The sequence below is a fragment of the Pseudorca crassidens genome, chromosome 3, assembly GCF_039906515.1.
Source record: "Pseudorca crassidens isolate mPseCra1 chromosome 3, mPseCra1.hap1, whole genome shotgun sequence".
In the NCBI taxonomy this organism is placed as follows: domain Eukaryota; kingdom Metazoa; phylum Chordata; class Mammalia; order Artiodactyla; family Delphinidae; genus Pseudorca; species Pseudorca crassidens.
This window is the reverse complement of record NC_090298.1, coordinates 30,027,335-30,051,340: the sequence shown is the minus strand read 5'-3', so window position 1 is coordinate 30,051,340 and position 24,006 is coordinate 30,027,335. Positions and strand designations below refer to the sequence as shown.

The 24,006-nt window shown below is 35.7% G+C and overlaps 2 protein-coding genes across 4 annotated transcripts in view; one reads left to right on the top strand and one right to left on the bottom strand.

Annotated features, from left to right (window-relative positions):
• The window catches only part of SKP2 (S-phase kinase associated protein 2), a 73,187-nt gene that overhangs the window by 3,467 nt on the left and 45,714 nt on the right, over nt 1-24,006 (bottom strand). For both annotated transcript variants that reach the window (XR_010941923.1, XM_067730522.1), the window contains exon 10: nt 12,880-12,904. Coding sequence is in view for 1 of the 2 variants with exons in the window: in XM_067730522.1 (XP_067586623.1) it covers nt 12,880-12,904 (25 nt within the window). In the remaining variant the exon portion in view is untranslated. The remainder of the gene's footprint in view (nt 1-12,879; nt 12,905-24,006) is intronic.
• NADK2 (NAD kinase 2, mitochondrial) overlaps nt 1-24,006 on the top strand; it is a 46,219-nt gene that overhangs the window by 15,168 nt on the left and 7,045 nt on the right. The window contains exons 2-9 of one of the 2 annotated variants that reach the window (XM_067730518.1): nt 426-514; nt 1,408-1,496; nt 2,576-2,657; nt 7,903-7,986; nt 9,787-9,923; nt 14,790-14,868; nt 17,836-17,901; nt 19,249-19,344. In XM_067730518.1, the coding sequence (XP_067586619.1) occupies nt 426-514; nt 1,408-1,496; nt 2,576-2,657; nt 7,903-7,986; nt 9,787-9,923; nt 14,790-14,868; nt 17,836-17,901; nt 19,249-19,344 (722 nt within the window). The remainder of the gene's footprint in view (nt 1-425; nt 515-1,407; nt 1,497-2,575; nt 2,658-7,902; nt 7,987-9,786; nt 9,924-14,789; nt 14,869-17,835; nt 17,902-19,248; nt 19,345-24,006) is intronic. The other variant, XM_067730519.1, reaches the window with a different exon arrangement.

Sequence of the window (24,006 nt, the reverse complement as noted above, 5' to 3'; positions counted from 1 at the left end):
TGTAAATTCCAAATAGAGTTCATAAATCTGAATACAAGACAGCTGAAAATCCAAGTAGAACAAAGGTCATCTAACTGCCTTCTAAAATATTAGTTCATCTTTGGTCTTCAGTAGCCATATGCAGTATGTTAAAAATCCATTTAGGAAAAAAAGCACTCAAGCTGTAAAACATGAGATTTTTGAGATCCCATTGACCACATGATTCAGGAAACTTACTGCTGTGTTTGGTATTAAAACCAAGTTATGATTTTCTGGAACCAGACTTTCTAATTAAGTTTATACTTGTAGGTTTCACATATAGTCATTAAAATGTATCTCCCCCCCCCAAAAAAAACCCCATTCTGCTTTATATAGGGCTTTTTAAAGAAATATAATATGTAATATATATTATGTAATAAGGCAAAACTTGTTTTATTTTGATATAGCTTGCATTGAAAGGCTCTAGCTACAGTGGACTGCTTGAACGACATCATATTCACACCCAAAATGTAGAGCACATTCTTGATAGTTTACGGTAAGTCTGTGGGATCAGGTCTTGAGTGGGACTTTCAATTTTTATTTTTACTAGCAGCTAATACTTAGATTTTTAGTAAAGATGGCCATTATAGAATCATTTTAAGAAAATTATATCATGGCTAATGGACCTGATATTATAGTGTTTTTAAGGAAATTTTTATTGTACTCTGAAAACTTCACAGATTTTCAGTTATTATTTGGTCTGCCCAAGAAGTGCCTTTTCTACAAAGAGTTAATTTTGTACACAGCAGGCTTCAACTGTAGTGCAGTGTTTTATTTCTTAAACAGAATAGTGGATTATGTAGGTGTTCATTATAATAGTCTTTGAATGTCTAAAAATTACAAGTACAGAAACTTCAGTTAATTAGGGGCTAAATGAGTCAGCAAATAAGTTTCTGTGTATGCAAGAGAATCAGTGTGAGAACACGCAAATTAGAAAGTATTTTAGTCACTTTCAGTGTCTGGCACTCAATATTCGTTGAATTTAAAATAACAGCTATTCACTTTTATAATTTAAAAAATTGTCTCTCGAGGTGTTAGTCTTCTGGGCCGTTTTGTATTCATGAATTTTAGCATCAGAAGGAGTAGAGAAAAGGAAATGCAATTCTAATTAATCAATATTGCTATTCGTCAAGGGCTTTAAGAGATGTTTTTAAAGCACATGGCGATTTGGGATAGTCAGTTTATACATATGCTTCCTATAGTTAATAGTTAATTGGTTGTTGTGGGTAAGTGAAAATGAAGCTGACCTTACAAAGCTAAACATAAATTTGTTTATAAAACAAACTTGTTTATTTATTTTAAATCTCTCTTGTAATAATCTGCCTCTCAAAAAACATACTCCTTTATGTTACTGGAAATTTTATACACACTTTACTTTTTTTATCTTAGGAATGAGGGGATTGAGGTTCGTCTCGTAAAGAGGAGAGAATATGATGAAGAAACTGTTCGATGGGCAGATGCTGTCATAGCTGCAGGAGGTAATAGTTTTGCAGAGGTAAAGGTGCTGGAATATGGAAATGCTCTTTAATAATCATATTGCCAAATACCCTGTGGTCTAGCTGTGATGAAGCTTTCAGAGTCCTACCATAAGACGAATTTTTGGATTTTTAGGATCAGTTTTTAAAAGACGTGCTTTATACAACATTTTACTTTTCTAGTGAACGATGTTACTCTAAGGTTCTGTGCATGTATTTCTGTGTGTATATTTAAAGTGTGTATTTAAGTATGATTCAAAGGATTATTTATAACTATTTTGGTTTAGTTATGCCAGTCTTTAAAAAAAAGTTGAGTTTAAGAGTTTAATGAGGGCTTCCCTGGTGGCGCAGTGGTTGAGAGTCCGCCTGCCGATGCAGGGGACACAGGTTTGTGCCCCAGTCCGGGAAGATCCCACATGCCGCGGAGCCTGCGCGTCTGGAGCCTGTGCGTCTGGAGCCTGTGCTCCGCAACGGGAGAGGCCACAACAGTGAGGGGCCCGCGTACCGCAAAAAAAAAAAAAAAAAGAGTTTAATGAGATTAGATAAATTCCATCCCTCTTTGGCCCCAATATACTTACACTTACACTTGTTTTTTCCTGAGCTTTATTATTATGTTAGTGACTGTTCTCTATAAACCTTTACATGTTTTTTGGAGAGAAAAATCCAAATCTGGACACTTTTGTTGGATGTATTCTCATCAAAATGATTTATGAATTGGGACTGATGTTATGTGAGAGGGAAAGAGGATTGGTTAATAGAAGTGATAGAGTTAGAATAGCGGTTCCCAGCTGGAGGCTACTGCTGGCATCCAGTGGGTGGCCAGGGATACTGCTCGCCACCCTACAAAGTTCAGGACAGCCCTCACAACAAAGAATTATTTGGCCTGAAGTGTTCATCTTGCCACTGTTGAGAAATTCTGGATTAGAGTGGGAGAGATAATACAGAGGGATAGTGGGTAGAAAGGAGTAGACTGTGGCAGCCAACAGGATGGGGTGAGGGTGGGATTATTAAAAGAACTAGTGTTCAAAATGTTGTTAAAAACTAGTTTTGTAACAAGTCTGGTTATGTCTTATGTCCTTTAGGTGATGGCACAATGCTTTTGGCAGCAAGTAAAGTCTTGGACAGACTTAAACCAGTTATTGGAGTAAACACTGACCCAGAACGGTAAGGAAAAACTTTTTTGTGCTTTGCTTTGCATAGTACCTGTTTATGATAAATCTTAAATTTGGAAGCTCCTTATCCTATTGGTACAGGGTGTTTACTATGGTGCATGCTGTGTAAGTGGAAACATCACCGTTGCTGGCTATCGTGAATGTTAGAACCATGTTCCAAAATCATTTCAGTGATGAAATTTAGGCATGTAGAATTGACCTCTACCTTTAGTAGATTTCTCTTCTTTGTCGTTATTTTCAAGGACATAGCTCTCTTTTTTAGCTTAGGCATGAGAAATATATACACATTTCGCTGGCGGTGGTGGTAGAAAATTATGATATGGGATGGACAAGTTCTCACATTTGACTTCCCAGGTTGTTTGGGAGTAATATCTGTGGGAGGATAGACTTGAGCCCTTGACCCAGGTGAGTACTGGTGAATTTGGTGTTGCTGAAGATGGATGAGTTAATGATGTTCCATCTTCTACCCTTCCTTCTGGCTCTCATCTACATTCCTGAATATGCCTCCACTGATTTCCTGGGTGACTTCGTTGACTTAATAAATAGACCAAACCCTATTATCACTTTTTTTTCCTTTCCTTAGCTTCACTGACATTTATCCTCATTCTGTTCCAGCCACCCACAGCCATGATCATACTTGGACTTTGTCATCACCTAGAATTTCCGCACCTCTCAAATCACTCTGACCATAGCCGCCTACCTTAATAGCAGTCCTACTTCCTCAATTCTAGTAAATCTGTCCTTTGGCTTTCAGTGTGTTTATCCCCTCTATTTTTTTTCCTTAATTCTCCCTTACTTCATTCACTTTCCTGACAAATTTCTTAAATATTTTGTACCATTATCTTTCTGCTCAATCATGGATGAGTCTTTTCTACTCCACTCTGTACTGTCTCCAGAATAACTGATTAACATCTGTCGTTTTAACTTAGATGCTGGTGACTCCAGAATCTGTATATCCAACACTGATCTTGCTTCTACTCTTACCTTATAGTCTCTTCTCCCCACTGCAGCCACAGTGATTGTTTTGTAAAAGTTTGATATATTCTGTGACCTCTGCTCAAAGTCTTACTGTGGTTCCCCATCTAACTCAGAATAAAATCTAATTTTTACTATGACTGGGGTGACCAACTCATCCTCATCCTGGTTTTCTTGGGACTTTCTCAGTTTAGCACCGGAAGTCCTATGTCCTGGGAAAATTGTCAGTCTCAGGCAAACTGGGACAGTTGGTCCCCTTCACTGTGACATTCAAGACTCTACATTATCTGGCCCCTGACTGTTCTGTGTCCTTATGTCCTATTATTTTCCCTTTCTTCATGCTATTCTAGCCATACTGGCCTCCACTTGCATGTATCCGGTGGCATTAAAAATGTAACATGTCTACAGATGAACTTATCTCCTTCCCCCCACCCATACTTGATAAATGAAATCATAATGGGTGCTGAAGCTGTGATGACCCATCCCTCACCACCTTCCCTCACTCCCTTTGTTGTATTGGTCTAGGGATTTAGTTCTAAGTTTTAGGGATCTTACCTTTGAATCCATCTCTTCCCCTCCTCACTGAATTTAAACATAGCTTTATAGTTTGTGGTTTAAATTACTGTAGTAACTTCCAGTCTTGCTCTTTCCAACCCATTCTTTATACTTTGCCTTAATGGTCTTTCTAAAGTACAAATTTGGTTGTATCCACTCCTTAATTAAAGTCTTTCAGGGTTTCCTTATGACCTTCAGGTTATATTGCAAATTCCGTAGCATAATATATATGATCTTTCACCACCTCTTGCCTATCTGCTTTTCTAGTTTCATCTACCCTCATTTACCTGTAGGCACTATACATTCTTCAGCTTAAAAAAAAAGACTGATGCCTCTCTAGGAACATTCTAGGATCCTTCCTAAAGTCTGTTCTTTGGGGGTTTTTGTTTTTTGTTGTTTGATTTTTTTTTTGCGCTATGCGGGCCTGTCACTGCCGTGGCCTCTCCTGTTGCGGAGCACAGGCTCCAGAGGCGCAGGCTCAGCGGCCATGGCTCATGGACCCAGCCGCTCCGTGGCATGTGGGATCTTCCTGGACCGGGGCACGAACCCGTGTCCCCTGCATCGGCAGGCGGACTCTCAACCGCTGTGCCACCAGGGAAGCCCTGGGGTTTTTTTTAATTGTATTTTTTTCGCAGTTTTATTGAGATATAATTGACATACAGCACTGTATAAGTTTAAGGTGTACAGCATAATGACTTGACTTACACGTGTTGTGAAATGATTACCACAATAAGTTTAGTTAACATCTGTCAACTCATATAGCTGGAAAAAAAAAAAGGAGGGGAAAGTTTTTTTCCTTATGATAAGAACTCTTAGGATCTACTCTTTTCATAACTTTCAAATATACCGTACACCAGTGTTAACGATAGCCATCATGTGGTACATTACATCCCCAGTACTTATCTTATAGATGGAACTTTATACCTTTTGACCACATTCATTCAGTCCCCTCTCCCCTAACCTCTGAAGGTTGTTCTTAAGTGCAGTGTAATGTATGAGCATCCTAATGTCATGATTGAAGGCTCACATATGGGAGTTTTTGCTCTGGTGAGGAGCTTTGTTGATATCAAGAAAGAGTTTGAAAGAGTAAGTGAAAGAGTTCTCCAGATGTCCATGTGCTTTTCATGCCTTTGTTTGTGCTTTTGCCTAGAGTGCCCTTACGACACTTACTCAATTGTGTAGTTCTTTTTCATTCAAGACTGGTACCTCTCCTGGGCTCTGACTATGATTCCTTGTACAGAGAGCACTTATCTCTTCCTATTATTTTCTGCTTGATTGTCTCTTCCATTAGACTATAAATTCCTTGAGTATAGGACTTAATTTCTCTATTGCTAGCATTTTAATTGCCTTTAGTATTCGTGCACGTGTATTTTAGAACTTTGCAATGACATAGTTTTACATCATTAAAGTAGGAGATTCTTTAGTGATCATATTTTATACAGTTTGTTGAAATATATTTTCCTTTAAAAGCTGGCTTAATACTCATTAGCCTGTGGGGATTTTGAAACTGGTAAGCAACAGGTGTTGCTTCTCTAATTTCTGCCTAAAATGATGTGTTCTAGAAGTCCTCTGGTTTTTCTTTTTGCCCCCAGGCAGAAATGTATTAAGCCCCTGGCTTGTTCCATAATTCAGGTTGCCTGAATTCTTTTTCTTAAGCACAGAGGTGTCTCACAATCCTTAAATAAGCCCAGAAGTTAATGTTCAACTTAAGTTCCTTCTTTTCTGTAGTAGTTGTTAAATGCAGCATAACAGATCATCCCAAAACTTAGAGGCTTAAAGCGATAATAATCATTTATTATCTCTCATGGTTTCTGTGTGTCAGGAATCCAGGAAGAGCTTGGCCGGTGGTTTTAACTTGGGATCTCTCATGACGTTATAGTCAGATGTCAGCTGGGGCTGCAGGCATCCGAAGGTTTGACTTGGGTTGGAGGATCTACTTCTAAGATGGCTCACTTGAGGACTCATCTAAATTAAATATACAATTTCGGTTTTCTCTTTTGTATTCTGTACTCACTCTACTGACCCCTGTACATAATTATGACATTTAAATGCTTAATGATCAAAATGGGATAGAGGGCATGTGATAGCCAACCTCCAAGATAGCCTCCTAGTATTTACACCTTTATGTGGTTCCCTTCCCACTTCTGTATTCAATCAGGGCCGGCCTGTGGGACCAATAGAATATGGAATAACAGTGTGTGAATTCCAAGGCTAGGTCATAAATGGTATTGCAACTTCTGTATTGGTCTCTTGGATTGCTCATTCTGGAGTAATTCGGCCACGGTGATGTGAGGATACCAGAGCCGCCCTGTGGGGAGGCTCACATGGAGAGAGACTTGAGGCCTCTTGCCAACAGCTAGCACCAGTGAGTGAGCCACAATGAAAGTGAATCCTCCAGGTCAGGTCTAGATTCTTCTCTCTAGAGTGTTTTAGACCTGCAGTTGACCTCCATAAGTATTCTATCAAATGTTGATTATCTTTTATAATCTTAGCACTGTAGAGAAGTATTGCAGTAAATATAAAAAATTTAAAAATTTAGTCCCCTGCCTAAGTTTCTTAACCACAGTGTTGACCCTCTCAGGTAAATTGATTAGTCACAACTTTGTAAAAGCCTTTTTCTCTGCTCTTCACGTTTATGTTAATTTACAGTTATTATTAAGGGTTTGTTTTGCCAGGCCTACTCTCAACCTTTCCTTCAAGATTGCAGCATCATATAAATGATGATGATTGAACTTTCTGGACACCTTTCCTCACGTTAGGTGCCGTATCCTCTCATCTTCCTGTGTCAACCTATAGGCAATCTTAACACTTTGTAATTTGCATTTAAAAAAAAAATTTGTCTTCCACATAAAGTTGTTAACTCCTTGAAGGAGCTCATCCATATATATATATATATATATATATAAAATTTATTTATTTATTGTTTATTGTTTATTATTTATTTATTTATTTATTTTGTGGTACGTGGGCCTCTCACTGTTGTGGCCTCTCCCGTTGCGGAGCACAGGCTCCGGACGCGCAGGCTCAAAGGCCATGGCTCACTGGCCCAGCTGCTCCGTGGCATGTGGGATCTTCCCGGACTTGGGCACGAACCCGTGTCCCCTGCATTGGTAGGCGGATTCTCAACCACTGCACCACCAGGGAAGCCCCTTTATATATTTTTTGAATAAATGAAGGGTTACATTAGATTAAACTGTGAGTTCTCTTTTGGTTAAAAGAACATCTTAAATGACATTTAAAAGGGATTTATGGTTCAAAAAACTTTCACATAAATAGTTTGATTCCTCATAATAACCTTTTAGATTGGTGGTTTTATGGCCCTTTTAGAGATGAGGAAGCTGATGCTAAAGTGACTTGCCCAAAGTTATAGTTAAATAATTTAAAGGTAAGATGCAAACACCACTATACCATTAGATAATTTTACAGGGAAATCAATCAGTGGCAAATTCAGTTTTATTTTTAGTTTTACTGTAATGTGGAAACTTAAGTTGTATTATGGCATTAAACCTGTATTTAAAGTACTATTTCTATTTGGTCTTTTTTTTTGTTCTTGTTGAAAGCATAGACAATTTGTGGCAAAATGAATTATAGAAGTAGAAATTCAAAAAATTTCATATCTGATTTTTGTAGTTTAGTGATACCTTTTGAATTAAGTACTTTTTTTTTCTTCTTCCCTTTACACCACGCAAATTCCTTTTAAAATAAAGGTCTGAGGGTCATTTATGTCTTCCTGTTCGATACACACATTCCTTCCCAGAAGCCTTACAGAAGTTCTACCGTGGTGAGTTCAGGTAGGAATTTCTTACTATTGCTCTATCATTATCTTATTAAAATATTATTATTATTATATAATTATATTATTAATGTGTGCCATTAAAAATGCTGTTAAACAGAACAAATTAGATAATATTTGGATTAGTCCATAGGTGTAACAGTAGCCATAAAAAATAATACATTAGCTGAGTCACAACCACATCTAACTTCCCTTCTTCCAGCCTGACTGGAGCTGTATGGAGAAACCCTGCCAAGTGCCACTTGGCCTATAATGTAATTGCAAGTAGAGGTTTTTCTCCTTCAGTGAGATAGAGGCCATGTCGCTACTTTAACCTCGTTACATGTTTTTAGCAGTTTGGTAGAAAGATGATTAAAACTGTTGGTGAAAAATTAAATGTTCAAATTCTCTGAGATTTTTTATTTTTTATCCTCATCTTCTCCCATCCAGAATGACTGAGGGTTAGATTTACTCTAACCATGCTGAGATTCCTGGTATCTCTGCCTTACATGTTAAGTATTTCTTAAGCAGTGGAGATGTTTTTTCATATTTCTTTCACTTAATTTGTTCAGTGGTCAGACTGCCCTGAAAAGAGAAGGGTGGAAGGAGCTGAGTTGAGGTTGGCCGATTAATTAGAGCCAAGTTGGACTACTTTTCTTTCCCTGACTTAGCCTAGATTTTATAGAGAGAGAAAAAAGTTTTTTGAGAAAACTTTTTTTCTCTAGGTATTTGTGAAATTGTATTAAATTTTCTTGACTTCTGGAATCATTTTTTTAAAATTTATTTATTTTATTTATCTTTGGCTGTGTTGGGTCTTCATTGCTGCGCGCGGGCTTTCTCTAGTTGCAGCGAGCAGGGGCTACTCTTCGTTGTGGTGCGCAGGCTTTTCATTGCGGTGGCTTCTCTTGTTGCGGAGCACCAGCTCTAGGCATGCGGGCTTCAGTAGTTGTGGCACACGGGCTCAGTAGTTGTGACACGCGGGCTCTAGAGCGCAGGCTCAGTAGTTGAAGTGCACAGGCTTAGTTGCTCCGCGGCATGAGGAATATTCCTGGACCAGGGCTCGAATCCATGTCCCCTGTATTGGCAGGCGGATTCTTAACCACTGCACCACGAGGGAAGTCCCTGGAATCATTGTTTTTAGTAACGATTCCAGTTTCTAGTCATTTCAGAAATTTAGCACCTTCACAGATGACTAATATACTCCAAGCAGGAGTGTATTTTTGTATACTTACCTAGTAGAATCTGTCCCACTGGCTTTTTCATATGTTAGTTTTTGATTTTGACATTAAACCTGATTCTTGTTTTCTTCACTTTTACCAAAAAGTCATTTAAGTTTTAGGTTTAATCTTAAGTGTTATAATATTTGTTATTGAACTCTTATTGTAAAAAACAGAAAAACAATATTACAGAATTTTAGGGAAGGGATTTTTATCTAATCTGACCACCTTAACATAATAGTGTTTTAATTTCAGAATGCTTTCTTTTTTATATATGTGTTATACAATGAGCAAAACACAACTATTAGCTAAGTATATAGGATTTAATGAATACTTGATAAAGAGTTTGACTTTAATTCAAGTTTTTTGGGAGGTTTTATACAAGTACATTAGATATTGCCATTATAATAGAAAAGAGAAATAAACATCTAAATCTGTCTTTGATCAGGAACCTGTGGGTTTTAGGTGTTTCTAGTATAATAAGTTCATGGAATAACTAGTTTTTTATTATGAATTTTTTAATTTTGAGAAATTATAATGTCTAATCCTTTGTTTAATTTATTCTATTTTAATATAATTTGCTTTTCCTTCACTCTTCTAAGATGGTTGTGGAGGCAGAGAATCAGGTTATACCTTGAAGGGACTGGCATCAACCCTGTTCCTGTGGACCTTCACGAACAGCAGCTAAGTTTGAATCAGCATAGTAGAGCCTTCAACATTGAGAGAGTTCATGATGAAAGTAGGTAGATTGGGAATTAAGTGTGTTTGGGGCAATATGTAATTTATAGTTCCTTTGATCTCTAATTTCTAGAAGTAATAATTTATAATTATTTGGGGATTTCAGTGCCACTGACAACACTTAAGGAAGTGCAATGAACTACTTGAGTTGTAAAATTTATTATGATTAGATTCTGAAATAACAAATATAGCATATTTCCATGTGAAATTTTTTTCTAGGGTGGATTTGAAAACTCATTGATTAGGGAAGGACTCTAAAATGTCCAGGAGGATAGTTGATATTTAGGGAAAGATTCTTGGCCTTAATCTTTGAAATGTCAGAAAGGAAGAAGAAAATGGTAGAAAGAAAATGAACCAATCTGTGAAAGATTTCATAATAATTATACATTTATATACTTACATTTAATTATATTTACCATGGTTCTAGTTATTGATTAGAATCTTTCTGTTAGGAAATTTTCGCATCCCAGCTTTAAGATTTGCATTTCAAATACTTGTGTAAGATGCTAAGAGAATATTAGCATAAGGTGATATGCAGGTTTTTTGTTGTGTTAAGATGAATGCTCAGTTTTGAGCTAATTTGTGGATTATAATTTAGCAATATTTTCCCACTTTTTCCAGTAACTGTAAGACTTTTATGATGCAAGAAGATCCCAAGAGATATCCTAAATGTCTGTGGACTATATAAAAGGATATTTTTTCCTCCTGCATTTCATTTCTTGGCTAAATTTATTAGCAAAAGCTGTCTTTACATATCTGCTTTCTGTCTTTGTTTCTGTCTTGTCATGGTATCTTGATGTTTACTTATGTTTATTTTTTTTCAGAGTTTTTCATGGTGATTTATAGCTTTATAGGTTAACATGTTCCTAAACTGAGTTAATGCCATGTTTTAAAGATGCTGCTTCTTCCCCGGGAAAAAAAAATCATTTGATTTTTAGAAAGTTTTTAAGTAATTATTTTTAAAAAATCTAGACATCTTTCAAGTAATTCATAAGCATATGATTTCTTATTATCATTTTTGAAAGATTGCAGTAAATATTAAATTTTTTTTTTTAAGATATTAAAATCTTAGCTAGAAATTTTACTTTATACCTCACCAAAAGAAGTTATTGCTGTCTCCAAAAGATGTTCAGGATTTGGTTTTTTTCACCAACAGCATTATAGGAAAGATGTAGCTTGGTATTTAAAGATTCATTGCTCAGATTCCTATCTCAGATTCACTGTTTTTAGTTTATAAGCTAAATTAATGTATATGAAACAAAATTACACATAAACTTAGTAATATTCAGGATGTTCCTATCTCATTAGTGTTAGTTCTAGAAAAAGAACAGAAAATGTTTGAAATAAAAAATATATATATAAGAAAATTCCTAAAAACTTAGGCACCAGTTTTTGAATGTAAGGACCCACAAAGTACTTAATATAGTCAGTGGTAAGAGGTCCCACACCAAGGTATGTCAGAATACTAGGGATAAAGCAAACCTCTTGCAAGCTTCCAGAAAGGAAGTGATGGTGGTGTTGGTGGTGATTGTGGTTGGAACAGGTTTTTTGATATATAAAGAATCTGGAATCACAGTAGTTTCAGATTTTTCAATAATAACCCTGGAAATTACTTTACTTATATTAATTATTAATATTGTTATTAGCAATTATATAACATTTACAATGTCTAGGCACTATTTTAGTGGGCTTGTTAGAGGGTTTTTTTGGGTTTTTTTTTGATAAAAGAGCTTTATTTTCTGAGAAAAATTTAGAAGGATTTCAAGGATATCTCATATTTGCTATTTAAATTCTCTTCAAGTTGGCAGGGAACATTTTCTAGGAAGCTGCCATTTGGGATTTTTGAATATAGAAGTAGGTTTGAGATTATAAATATACCACCATGTTTGATCCCTGATCGCTTTCTAATTTAGAACAAAAGATGACAGAGAAAAACAATCCTAGTTTTTTTTTTAAAACTTCAGCTTGCAAAAGGGATGATTTAACTTTTAAGCAAATAAAATTTTCTATCTAGTGTTATCTATCATTAACTAGGTTATATTTGTATACAAGTTAATGAAGAAGAATTCATTTTTATTACCTTTATACCTTCAAGGGAAGGTAGGGTTGATTATTTTTTAAAAAACTTTTAATCACATAAATTAGTAACTTTCTTATTTGAAAGCCTGGTTGTATTAATTTGGATAAGTGAATTGATTTGATAAACAATCCCATAATCTCAGTGGCTTAACATACTGAAGGTTTATTTAGAGCTCAGCTCACTGTCCAAGGGGTGTTCAGGCAACCTCTGAACAATGGCTCCTACCATCTTCTAAGGCCTCTGAGTCTTCTGTAGCTTGTGGGGAGAAGACGACAGTGAGAGCATGGAGGATCCTTAGGGAAGTTTTAGGAGCCAGGCCTTTTCACTACTTTTGCTCATATTCTATTGGCCATTACTAGTCCCATAGGTATACCCAATGTGAGTAGACCTGGAAGCATAGTCTAACAGTCTGACAGTGTGAGGGAATTGCACAGGGTTGCAGTCTCTGTCACTAGTATAACAATTCTATACTTAAAAATACAAATTAATAATTAATTTTGTAATGCATTCTCTTGGATAGAAAATTGTTAATTGGTATTGAGTCCATCTTATCATGTCCTGCTGAAGCAAGTTGTAAATGAACAGTTCATGATTAGATAATGTTTGGTAGTCAATTAGCATGAAAGAAAATATAAGCAGAATTAAGATGATTAATGAGACTCGAAGCAATTTTACGTTTTCTCTTCCTTCTTTGATAAAAGATTTCAAGTGAAATTCAGCAAGCACACATAATAAAAGTGCAATACAGAAAGGAAAATTAGGATGAGGAAAAACGGGTCTAGAGGTTAAAAAGTCAAGACCATATAAAATAAAAAGATATGGTTACAGTTTGATGGTGAGATTTCAGATTTATTAGTAATATTTAGTGAGTACTTACTGTTAGTTGAGCATTTGCAGAAAATCTGTGGGGAGATGTAAAACATTCCATTAGTGATTTACCCTATGCAAAGAAAAATAATTTAAACAATAAATTTTAACTTTTTACATTGGTAAAACTTGTCAGATGTGAAAATGTGAATATATCTAGTACCAAATTAAGAGTTTCAAGAGTTAGGTTTTGCAGTCTGAAGTACAATCAAATTCGATTAAACACAGCAAATTTTCTGTATACCTTTTTGTGTCACATTCTTTCTACTATATTAATGAGATTTAGCTGATAATGTTAACCCATTACATAATTTAGTCAAATAAGTTTTAAAAGGTTCCTTGGTATTGTAACAACAGCTTATAATCGAAAGAATAGTTGGGCCACTTTAAGCAGTTATAATCCAAAAGATACGAGATACATGTAATTAATATTCAATAAACATAAATAGGCTACAAGTCAGAGGAGAATAATAGATTGGTGGTCGTGTTGGTGACAGTGGTGGAAAGTTTTATTAGTGTATTAAGTGTCTAATGTGTATTAGATATCTATACACATTACCCCGAAACATAGAATCTTAAAATGTAACAAATTACCCCAGAATTGAGCATCTTAAAACAAAATATTTATGATTTCACAGAGATTGTGAAGGTCAAGAATCCAAGAGTGGCTTAGCTTGCTAGTTTGAGTTTAGGGTCTCTCAGGAGGTGACGGTCAAGCTGTTGGCCGGGACAGCAGTATCTGAAGACAAGATTGTACTGGAAGATATGCGTCACAACTCATCACATGGCTGTTAGCTTCAGTTCCTCACTATGTTGGCTTCTCCATTGGACTGCTTATGAAATATCTTCCCCCAGAGCAAGTGATCTGAGAGAGAGAGTGACCAAGTAGAAGCCAGGGTGTCTTTTTTTAACCCAATCTCAGAAGTGACGTACCGTCACTTCTGCCATACGTTGGTCACATAGACTAATCCTGGTGTGATGTGAGAGGGAGAGTTGTACAAGAATGTGAATACCAGGAGGCAGGAATCACTGGAGACCATCTTAGAGGCTAGCTGCTGCCACAGCTGAGGTGGACTTTTAAGCTTTGACTAAGGAAAAAGATGTGGACAGAAAAGGGAACTTGTTCCATAGTGCTTGCCCACCAGGAGATACTTGGGTGCAATGAATCTGCTACTGGTGACATTGAGAGGAAGGGCCTGGCATTTCCATTTGGAGACTGGTAAAAGATAAAAAGTAAGAGAGACCGTTTGAAGGTGACAATCACAAGTTTGATCCAGAAAGCAGTGGGAATTCTTTGGAGGATTTTGCATGATGGAGTGATGTTTAAGTAATCATCAAGGAAGATCATTTAAGCTGTGCATACAACCTTATAGAGTAAAAAATAGATGACATTTTTTTAGGAGTCATAAGAAGAGATGTGGCTCTGTTCCTCCAGTGCTGCCATTGCTAAAAATCACTCCTGAGGTTTTCTACTTGAAAAAGTAATCTGAGTTTTAACATAACTGGTTTGGTTTCCTATATGAGCCATTCATGTAATTTGATGCTTAAATCCAGAATGGCTCTCCTTTGGAAGTACTTGATCGTCTCTACTTCTGAAGCTTCCAGAGTAAAACTAAGTCAAGTGCGACCACATGAATCTTATGCTATGGATAAATATATTTTATCGCTCTTGAAAAATTGTTTCAAGAAGACCTAAGGTTTATTTTGGAGAGACAGGGGCTTCATTGTTTCATAATGTTTAGATGATTTTGTGGGTCTGTATTATGAATACTTTAAATATGATTTAATTTATCTGTTAATAGTGATAAGGTATAGACACTACAAAGACAAATATGAATATATTAATATTTTATAAATTTTATATGATAAAATTTCTAAAATTTAAGGAGCTGTCTTGGATTTTTCTTTCATTACCTTCAGGGTTTGAGGCTTCTGGACCCCAGCTCTTGCCAGTGAGAGCACTAAATGAAGTCTTCATTGGGGAGAGTCTGTCATCCAGGTACTTTTCAACCTGTGATCTTGAGTTTGAAATTTTAATATTTTAGTAATTTTTAAGCTATTTATTTCTACAACCTAAGATTTGTGAATGATTGATACTGTATAAGTAAGAGAAATGAATTATTTAATGAAATATTTCCAGACCTTTGTACATGTTAATACATGTTAAGAGGAAAGAAGGTGTTATTACTAAAAACGTTTGTGAAACCCTGGGTTAAACAAAGTTATTCAGATTTCTTTACTGCAGTATTTCTCAGAGCCTTTAATCTATCATATAGGTGCTTTATAAATGTTTAAGAGAATGATATATAGGTATATATTTGCAATTGATAAAAAACATTGATCTTATTGACAGTCCATATTAATATTGCCCTACTGACTGTCGTAATGTTTTTTAATGCTGATTTATTTGTTTGCTTGCTTTGGTCCAGGATGCAGGTAAGGAGAACGCATTTGGCTATCATGGCCCTTTAGATTTAAGCAAGAACAGTTCTTAGCCCCACCCCTGTTTTGTCATCTATGATTTTAACATTTTTGAATGGTCTAAGCCAATTGGTTTGTAGAATATTCCCTTTTTTAGATTTGTATGATTTTTTTTTCTTCTCTGCATGGTAAGATTCAGAATGAGCATTTTTGGCAAGTATACTACATAGATAATAGTGATCCTTCTTAGTGCAACATCATAAAGCAAGTGTATCGACAGCTTAAAATTTGTAACCATCATTACCAAAAATTAAGGTTAGTGAAGCTCTTTACTAGGAATATAAAAATATAGTATTTTATTACTGATAAGATCTATTTTGTGAGTGTTGAATATAATTTAGGCTTAAATTGTCAGTAGAATTTTTTTGTAAAAATTTTTTTGTGTGACACCAGTTACCAGTTATAAAGTGACTGCCATAATATAAAGTTAATTTAACTCTTGGTAGTATGTTAGAACTTTCCTTCTCATTTTTGTTGATGTAAGTGAATTAGGGGTGGAAGATAGAGATGAATCTATATCCTACTTTCCTGCTTCCAGAACCATGTGACCCTTTGAAGGTCACATAATTGATTCCCTAGTTTACTGAGAGTTTCATATATTCTGAAATTCTCTTTATTATAAGTCATATCCTTTTATAGGAAGTTTAATTATGATAAGAGAAATTTGTCTTAAAAAAGCCACATTTTAGCCAATACCTTAACTGAGGTAGGTAGTACTGAAGAGAGCAAAGCCTTGATTCAACAGAATGATTTGAATGATCTTTTTGAGTTGTAATTATTTTATTAATATAATTTTAAACATATGCAATAAAATACATTGTGCACCCACTAGGGATATAAAGATGAATAAGGTAAAGATAGTGGTATCTCACATAAAGGTAGTAAAATACATAATTTAAAAATTATTAAAAGTAAAATGTATTCTTCAAAGAAATCAAATAAAAATACATTACTTAAAGAACTTTAAAATATGGTAAAATGTGAAGATGTATTTAATATAGTAAGACTTATGCAGCAACAGAAAAACTTTGTATATAGCATATCAAGTTTGAAACAACATGGAAATGAGTAATGGATACATTTGTGTCATAAGAGAGAAGGAAGAGAATGTAACTCTAATTAGTGATATAATCTAGTCATTATTGGTAAAGAGGCAGAAGAGAACAACTTCAAAATGAGATTGGAGGAGGTCTGCATTAAAATAAATAGATGACAAAGGTAAAGATGTTTTGTGAGTTTATGCTTAATTCTAGGGAAGCCATTTAATGGCTTACATTATTCTGTTTGTATATTTTAAAGGTCATAACTTCTGAGAGCTTCTACTAGTGTTGCTTTATGATTTGTACTTACTAAAAAATAACTTATAAAAGGAGGAAAATTGGGGTCAATTGATAGATTTTTTGGAAATTCAGTGAAGTCCCATTAGGAGGTTTTAGACTGAATGCTTTCATTTTTTGTGGTGGTCGTGATTTGGTTGGTTTACCCCTGATGTCTGATGCTTGTTCTTTTTGTGATCTTAGATGCCTCACCTGATATCTTTACTAAGATAAGGGCAGCAATGGGTTGGCTTCTGATGCTACTGAAAAAGATTTAACTACTGGAAATGTTAGAACTTATTTTTAAAGATTCTATGACATAGACCCTTAGGCAGAAAGGAAATGAACACTTATTGGATGCCTGCTACGTGTCAGGCACTGTGCATGTTGTGTAAGTTGTCACATGTATGCTCATAGCAGCTCTGTGAGAAAAGTAGTTGTATTGATCAGTGAAAAATTGAGCTTTGGAGAATTCAAATAACTTGCCCAAGGTCATATATTTAGTTAATTAGCATCAGAACCATCATGTAAACCCAGAATTTCTGATTCCAGATCCTGTATTGAGTTGTCATGAAAACTTGTGAAGTACTGCCAATTTTTGGACTGCCCCTGCCTGTCCATGCCTTCCTACTGGCAGTGCTATCTAAAGGTCATCTTGTATTATTTCTTACATAGCATCTTGTTTACTGCTTAAAGCAGAAAACAGCACTCTAAATAGTTGGTAATTATTATTTACATTAAAATTTCTGACCTACCTACTAGAATATAAACGTCAAGAAGATCATGTCTATTATGTTTGCCATTAAATCCCCAGTACCAACACAGTGCTTATTAAAACATAATAGGCACTTAATAATGTTTATGGAGTGAATAAATATTGAGTCCTGCCAAATGTTTTCATTATCTCCATTTTATAGGGAAGTCTGTGGCTCAGAGAAGTGAAATAAATTGCCCCAAATCACACAATTAATAAATAACAGAGCCAGGGTAAGCCCGTGCTCTTCTTCAGTGTATACAATAGAACTGTGGTCTTCCTGAAAACTGAAGTGCTTTGCTTGGAAAATACGAAGTGCAGCAATATTATTCCTGCCTCATTTATAATGTTCTTAGACTTAAGAACATTTTAAAAGCCCAATTTTTTTTCTTTTCTCCTATTTGTTCTAACCTAGAATGTCTTATTCTTGGGCTGTAGCAGTGGACAATTTAAGAAGAAGTATACCCACTCTAAAGGGACTGTGAGTTTTATTGCTGCCTTAAAAAAATAATCTCCCTGAAGCCAAAATTCTCTGAGTTGACTAATCTTGATAAACCTGCATGTGGGAATGACACTAAATTTGTTCCTTGTTTTGGGCTCAACGTCTCTCACCTGACTATACTTTCCTTTCTCTTCACCTCTGCTTCTCCTCTATCCTCACTTACCTATAATATTTGGCTCTATGTGATTCTGGCATAATAGCAGCCATTCCTATGGATTCAGATGGCTTGTCTGTGTATAATAGGCTTCTAATGTACCTAAAATTCCTAATTTTCTAGGAAGATATAACAAAGCTATGAAATAGATTAAATGTGAATATTAGGCTTGCTATCTTTTATTTTTGTAGAGAATGCTGACTTTAGAGAAAAAATGACATGGAGTTATATCATGTAAAATGTTCACAAACCAAGAACTTGGTAGGAGAAATGAAAGGGTTAGAATAAGAGATAAATTATCCATTGAATGTTAGTATTTGCAGGCATGTCTAATAATTGTCATTATTTTGAAAAGCTGTATTTTGTTAAGGGTTTATTTTAACTTTTTTATTTGCTGGAGAAAAGTAACCCATTGTTGACCAGTGACATCATTATTTTAAGATATAGTTCACAAAATAAGCTTTTACGTGTTTCAAAAGCTCTTTGAATAGTTGCAAATCATTTATACATTCATGCAGTTAAAGAATAGTGTCATTGCTGGTGGGAGAAGACTCAGTTGATTCCATATTTATTAAATACACTAAGAAATATAAATCTTTTAAAAAATTACAGTTCTTGTTCCCTAGTTTCGTCCAGTGATCCAGGACTGGTTGAGATTTTTCTTTAGAACTTCATTATCTCTGCTAGCTTACTATCAATTCAAAAGGCACATTAGTATGTAACTTAAGAAACAAGAGTTTAGCAGAAACTATTGGTAACTTGAAGGATTAGATGCAGACTTAGATGTAACAAGGACTAGCTACCAAGAATGAAACTCTCCTAGGAATGGTATTTTCTTTTTGAATTCTGAAATAAGGTTCTGTATGTTTCCATAAAAGCAGTAGCAGCAATGCCAGGTAAAAATTTACAAGAAGCTCCTGTTTGAAATGTTAAAGTATTGATAGAAAGGAGGCACATATAGATCAGAGAGGGATGCAGAAATGCAGATATTTTAAAATTTTTTTCACTTAATTAGTATTGAAATTAGCATCATGATGTGTGTGCCAACTAAGTCAGGTATGTCTGAGTCAAGCTGGCCTACTTAGATTTCATCAGCGCTGAAAGACTATGCTTATCTTATTTACCATGAGACATAAGTTCAGCCAATCCACTTTTATATTCTCAATTCACAGGGCTTCCTACTACGAGATTTCAGTTGATGATGGTCCATGGGAAAAACAGAAGAGTTCAGGGCTCAATTTGTGTACTGGAACAGGATCAAAGGCCTGGTGAGTAACTTGAGATGTTGCTTATCAACTTTTGTGAAATACTTTAAGTAATGTAATTTAGTTGCTATCTCATATTGGTGTATCTAAGGCCTCTAATATGCAAGAGGTAGCTAGCCTGGTGTTATTATATCGGTTGGCTCAGTTTAGCTACACTCATTGATTGGGTCCAGGAGTCCGGCTTTGACTTCTTAGATTATAGCGCAGCCTGGATCTGGTCATTCTTTAGCTTCCCATACTAGGTTTGTAAAGAGAAAAAAGAAAATGAGAAATGTTTTGAGGGATTATATATTTTTAAAAATGAACATTTCAAGTAATAGTAAAGAAATGAAAACAAAGTACAGTACCAAAAAATATGCTGGAGGTTTGTGCATTCAAGGCCTAACTGGAGATAACCTGGGACATCCGGCAACTTGTCTACCCTGTGACCTCTCTCTGGGAAGTCTCTTCTACTTCTTAGTACACACATGCACATGCCTCCCAGACCTTTATCTGTAGCTGTCTTCTCTCTTGAGTATAAACTCATATTGTAAACCTACTTACTACATAGGATTTCAATAGCATTTCAAATTCAACACATTTAAAACTGAATTTATTGTCTTCAGTTGTTCTCCCCGTGTTCCCTGTCTTGCTTAATAGTATCACCCTTAACCTTGACATCATATTCTCAGGAAAACACATTATTCCTTAAAACCTTGCTTTTATCTTTGAGTCTCCCTTTTCTCCCCTATCAGTCTCTAAATCCTGTCAGATATAATTCAGAAGCTCTAGCCCCCTTTTTCAGTTTCTATTGCTATTTCTTTGGTATAGGGCCCCATCTTTTCAGTGAATATTCTTTGTGTCTCACCCTTTATTCTTCAGGCTGTCATTCATACTACTACCACAGAGTAATATTTCTAAAATATAGGTATATCTCCCTATTTCCTTCTGTGCTTTAAAACTTTCATTGACTCCTATGTTCACATTGCTCAGACTGTCATATAAGGCCCTTTAAGTATGACCTCCTTGCCAGCCTACTCCTGCCTGACCCTAACCCATCACACTGGACACACTGCAAGCTACTTGCAATTCTTAGCACAAGCCACGTTCTCTCTGGGCTTTTTGTTTTTGCTCAATGCACCTTCTTCCTGCATTGAATGCCTGAACACTCTCCCCTTTCCATCCACTGGCTGAAAATTCCAATCTTCAAATGTCATTTTCTGTAGGAAACCTTTACTTAAGACCTAGTTCCTTTCATAAGCCTAATTAATCGATCCCTTTTTTGCCTTTACCCAGCACTTTTTCCTCATCACACTGTTATAGCACTTAGCACATTATTAATTTCTGATAAGCTCATACCCAGTTAGTTTGAGCAACTTGAGGCACATGGGATGGTGACTAGTGTTTTTTTTTTCCCTGCTTAATTTTTTGTGTGCATAGCACAGTACTTAATACAAAGTCACTTAAATACTTTTTGAATAAATGACTACATGCTCACAAATACAGCTAAAACAGTGCTTATCAAACTGACTTTAAGTTTGGATGCTTTAAAATTGAGTTTTATTTCCCCTACCACACACTTTATAGTTGAGTCCTGTGTTGATGTTGCATTTAAATAAGTATGGCTGAGACTAGAATTTCAGTCTTCTCTGTGTTGCTTATTAAAGTCTGCTTTGTCTCCCATGCTCTAGTGTAGAACCAACTCTGTCTCTCTAACTATATCCTGTCCCTGCCACCTTGGTTAACTCAGTCCCTTTTCTTCTCTATTCAGCCCTATGTAGCTTACTTGCTTCTAACATGTTCTACTCTCCTCCCTGTCATAACTGATAACATTTCTTTTGTTACGATTGCATTTCCCATGTATCTTTTGATCCTTTTTCTCTTCAGAAAGTAGGGGGAGAAAAGAGAAGCCTAGGGGCCAGAGGGACTGAGGGAAAGTTATATGTTCTATATGTTAATTTCAACTTACTGCAGTACCATCTTTGAGCACTTTCTTTGTCCCAAGTAAGTATATTGTCTTATTTAAATTCTCAAAAATACTCTGGAATTAAGTGATTTTATTTTCATTAATAGAGTTTAAAAAGTCTCAGAAGTTGGCTGACTTGCCCAAAGCCATGTGGCTAATAAATGGTGGAGGCAGGATTTAAATTCTGGACTTAACTATAAGGTGTAGACCTCATGAGCCACAGAAGGAGGAAAAGCATGGACGGTTCCCTGTGGGAGGTTGTGAGACATGCTTAGAAGTGTTGCCCATGATAGCCACACTTGTTCCTTTAGCTAGAGCTTAGTTACATGCTATGTGGCAAGAGCGGGTGGGAAATATAGCCTAATCATGTGTCCGGGGTCGGGGGGGAAGAGAGTTCAGGGATTAGCTATCCCATCTTTGCATTTCCAAAAATTCTTGCACAAGACATAGGATGTAATGGTTATGTTGCATAGCAAGTGTCTCTGCATTGTTTCATTCTCATCTCGGTCCTCTTCCCAGTGTGGGATGTGATCTCTAGCACACACTAGGAGAAGTTCCACAGAGCGGGATTATTTATGTTTCCATGAGTTCTTAAGACTGTTGCCAGTCCTCCTCCATACATTCTGCCCTAGCAGACTTAATTAAGGGTGAGGAGCTGTTCTTAAGAGAAAGTTTTACTAGCTGATGAAGATATGAGACTCTTTGTCTTTCGATTTGGTTGTCTTTAGAAGTTATGTCCAGTTTCAAATCAGAACTCTTAGAATGGTGAAGGTTGTAGATCGAAGGAAAAAGTTGTGTGCTAGCTAACTCCTGCTTTGGCATATAGTTTGTCTTTGATATAGAATGTAAACCACTCCTAAAGGTACAGTGAATTGGCTGAGATTTAGATTACAACCACAGGAAATTAGTTTTAATTTAACCCCAATTCAGAGAACTTAGTTTGTGTTGATTTGTGGTATCTCTAATAAGTCATAGTTCTAGGAATGTTAGAGCATGTCTTACAAGACTTCCGTTCTCTTAAACTAAGTCTTAACTACAATAAGGAGATATCAGTCATTAATATCCTTTGCTCTAAACATATTTTAATTCAGTGGCACCCTAATAAATAGCTTATTTTTATGTGACTTTTAATTTAAAGTATAATTCCAAAACAGTATCTTTCAGTAATGGGTATATTCAGAGGAATTAGAGTATAACTCATACATATTCCTTGCATTCGACATTTTCATTCAGTGTTGAGTTCTTGCTGTGAGCCAGGTAGTGCCTAAAGTGCCTTATGTCTTGTAGTGTGTGACAGTAATGCGAATGAGATAGGTTTTGTGAACCTCATAGTAAACAATAAGAAAGTCAGAACACTCGAAGTATTTTGCTTTATACCACATAGTGAGTATGAGCAAAGGTACAGAGGCGAGAATGAGCCTGGGGTGTTTGGAATGTGAAATTGGAGGACAGATAATGGTGAAAAATAGGAAAGGCAAGGGCCAGATTTTAGATTTTTTTAGGAATTGTGTGACTATGCAACATTGTGCCTGTTCGTGTGGATTATCTACTGAGAAGAGTGAGAAGAGTTAGAGGCAGAATTCCAAATTACCTGGAAGAGTTTGTTTTCTAAAAACCTTTCCTTAACCATCTTTTTAGACCCCAGCACAGAGCTTCTTTTAAAAGTTATTGAGGGACTTGCCTGGTGGCACAGTGGTTAAGAATCTGCCTGCCAGTGCAGGGGACACGGGTTCGAGCCCTAGTCCAGGAAGATCCCACATGACGCAGAACAACTAAGCCTGTGCGCCACAACTACTGAGCCTGTGTGCCACAACTACTGAAGCCTGTGCATGTAGAGCCCGTGCTTCTCAACAAAGACAAGCCACCCCAATGAGAAGCCTGTGCACCGCAGTGAAGAGTAGCCCAGCTTGCCGCAACTAGAGAAAGCCCACGCGCAGCAATGAAGACCCAATGCAGCCAAAAATAAATAAATAAATTAATTAATTTAAAAAAAAGTTACTCATGTTTGTGTTAATGTTTGTTCCTAAGTGGTTAAGCAAGGCATTTGCTAGTAAAAGATTTCTCATCTTCAGAAACTATTTTATAATTTGAAGAAATACACATTTTAAAATATGTTCGATAATAGAGTATACAACAAAAAGTTAGTCTCTTTCACTTCATATCTCTAGTACTAATCTCCAGATATAACCACTCTGTACATGCATATATTTTTTTAATATAAGTAAAACAGGTAAGTTTTATATATATATATGCACACATATATACCATATAATGCTTTTGGTTTTTTAACTTAACATATTGTTATCTTTCCATTATCAGTGCATATAGTTGTATTTTAGCCTTTTTAATATCTACATAGTATTCTACTGAGTGGCTATAATATAATTTATTTACCCAGCTTCCTATGGTTTTGCTATTATGTGCTTCCCAGTTGTTTTGCTATTATAAATAATGCTTCAGTAAATATCCTTGTATTTGTCTTTGTGTATTATATGTACAAATATATTTTAGGATAAACTACTAGGTTGAAGAATATGTTCATTTTAAATCTTAATAGAGCAGAATTGCCCTCCAGTTGTAATCTCTATAATTCCATTAGTATATGAGAACACTTCTTTTCTCATACCCATGTCAATACATTGTCAGTTTTTAATCTTTAAAATCTGAGAAAAATCTTGTTTTAATATGTATTTCCTCAAGTATGAGTAAGATTGAACATT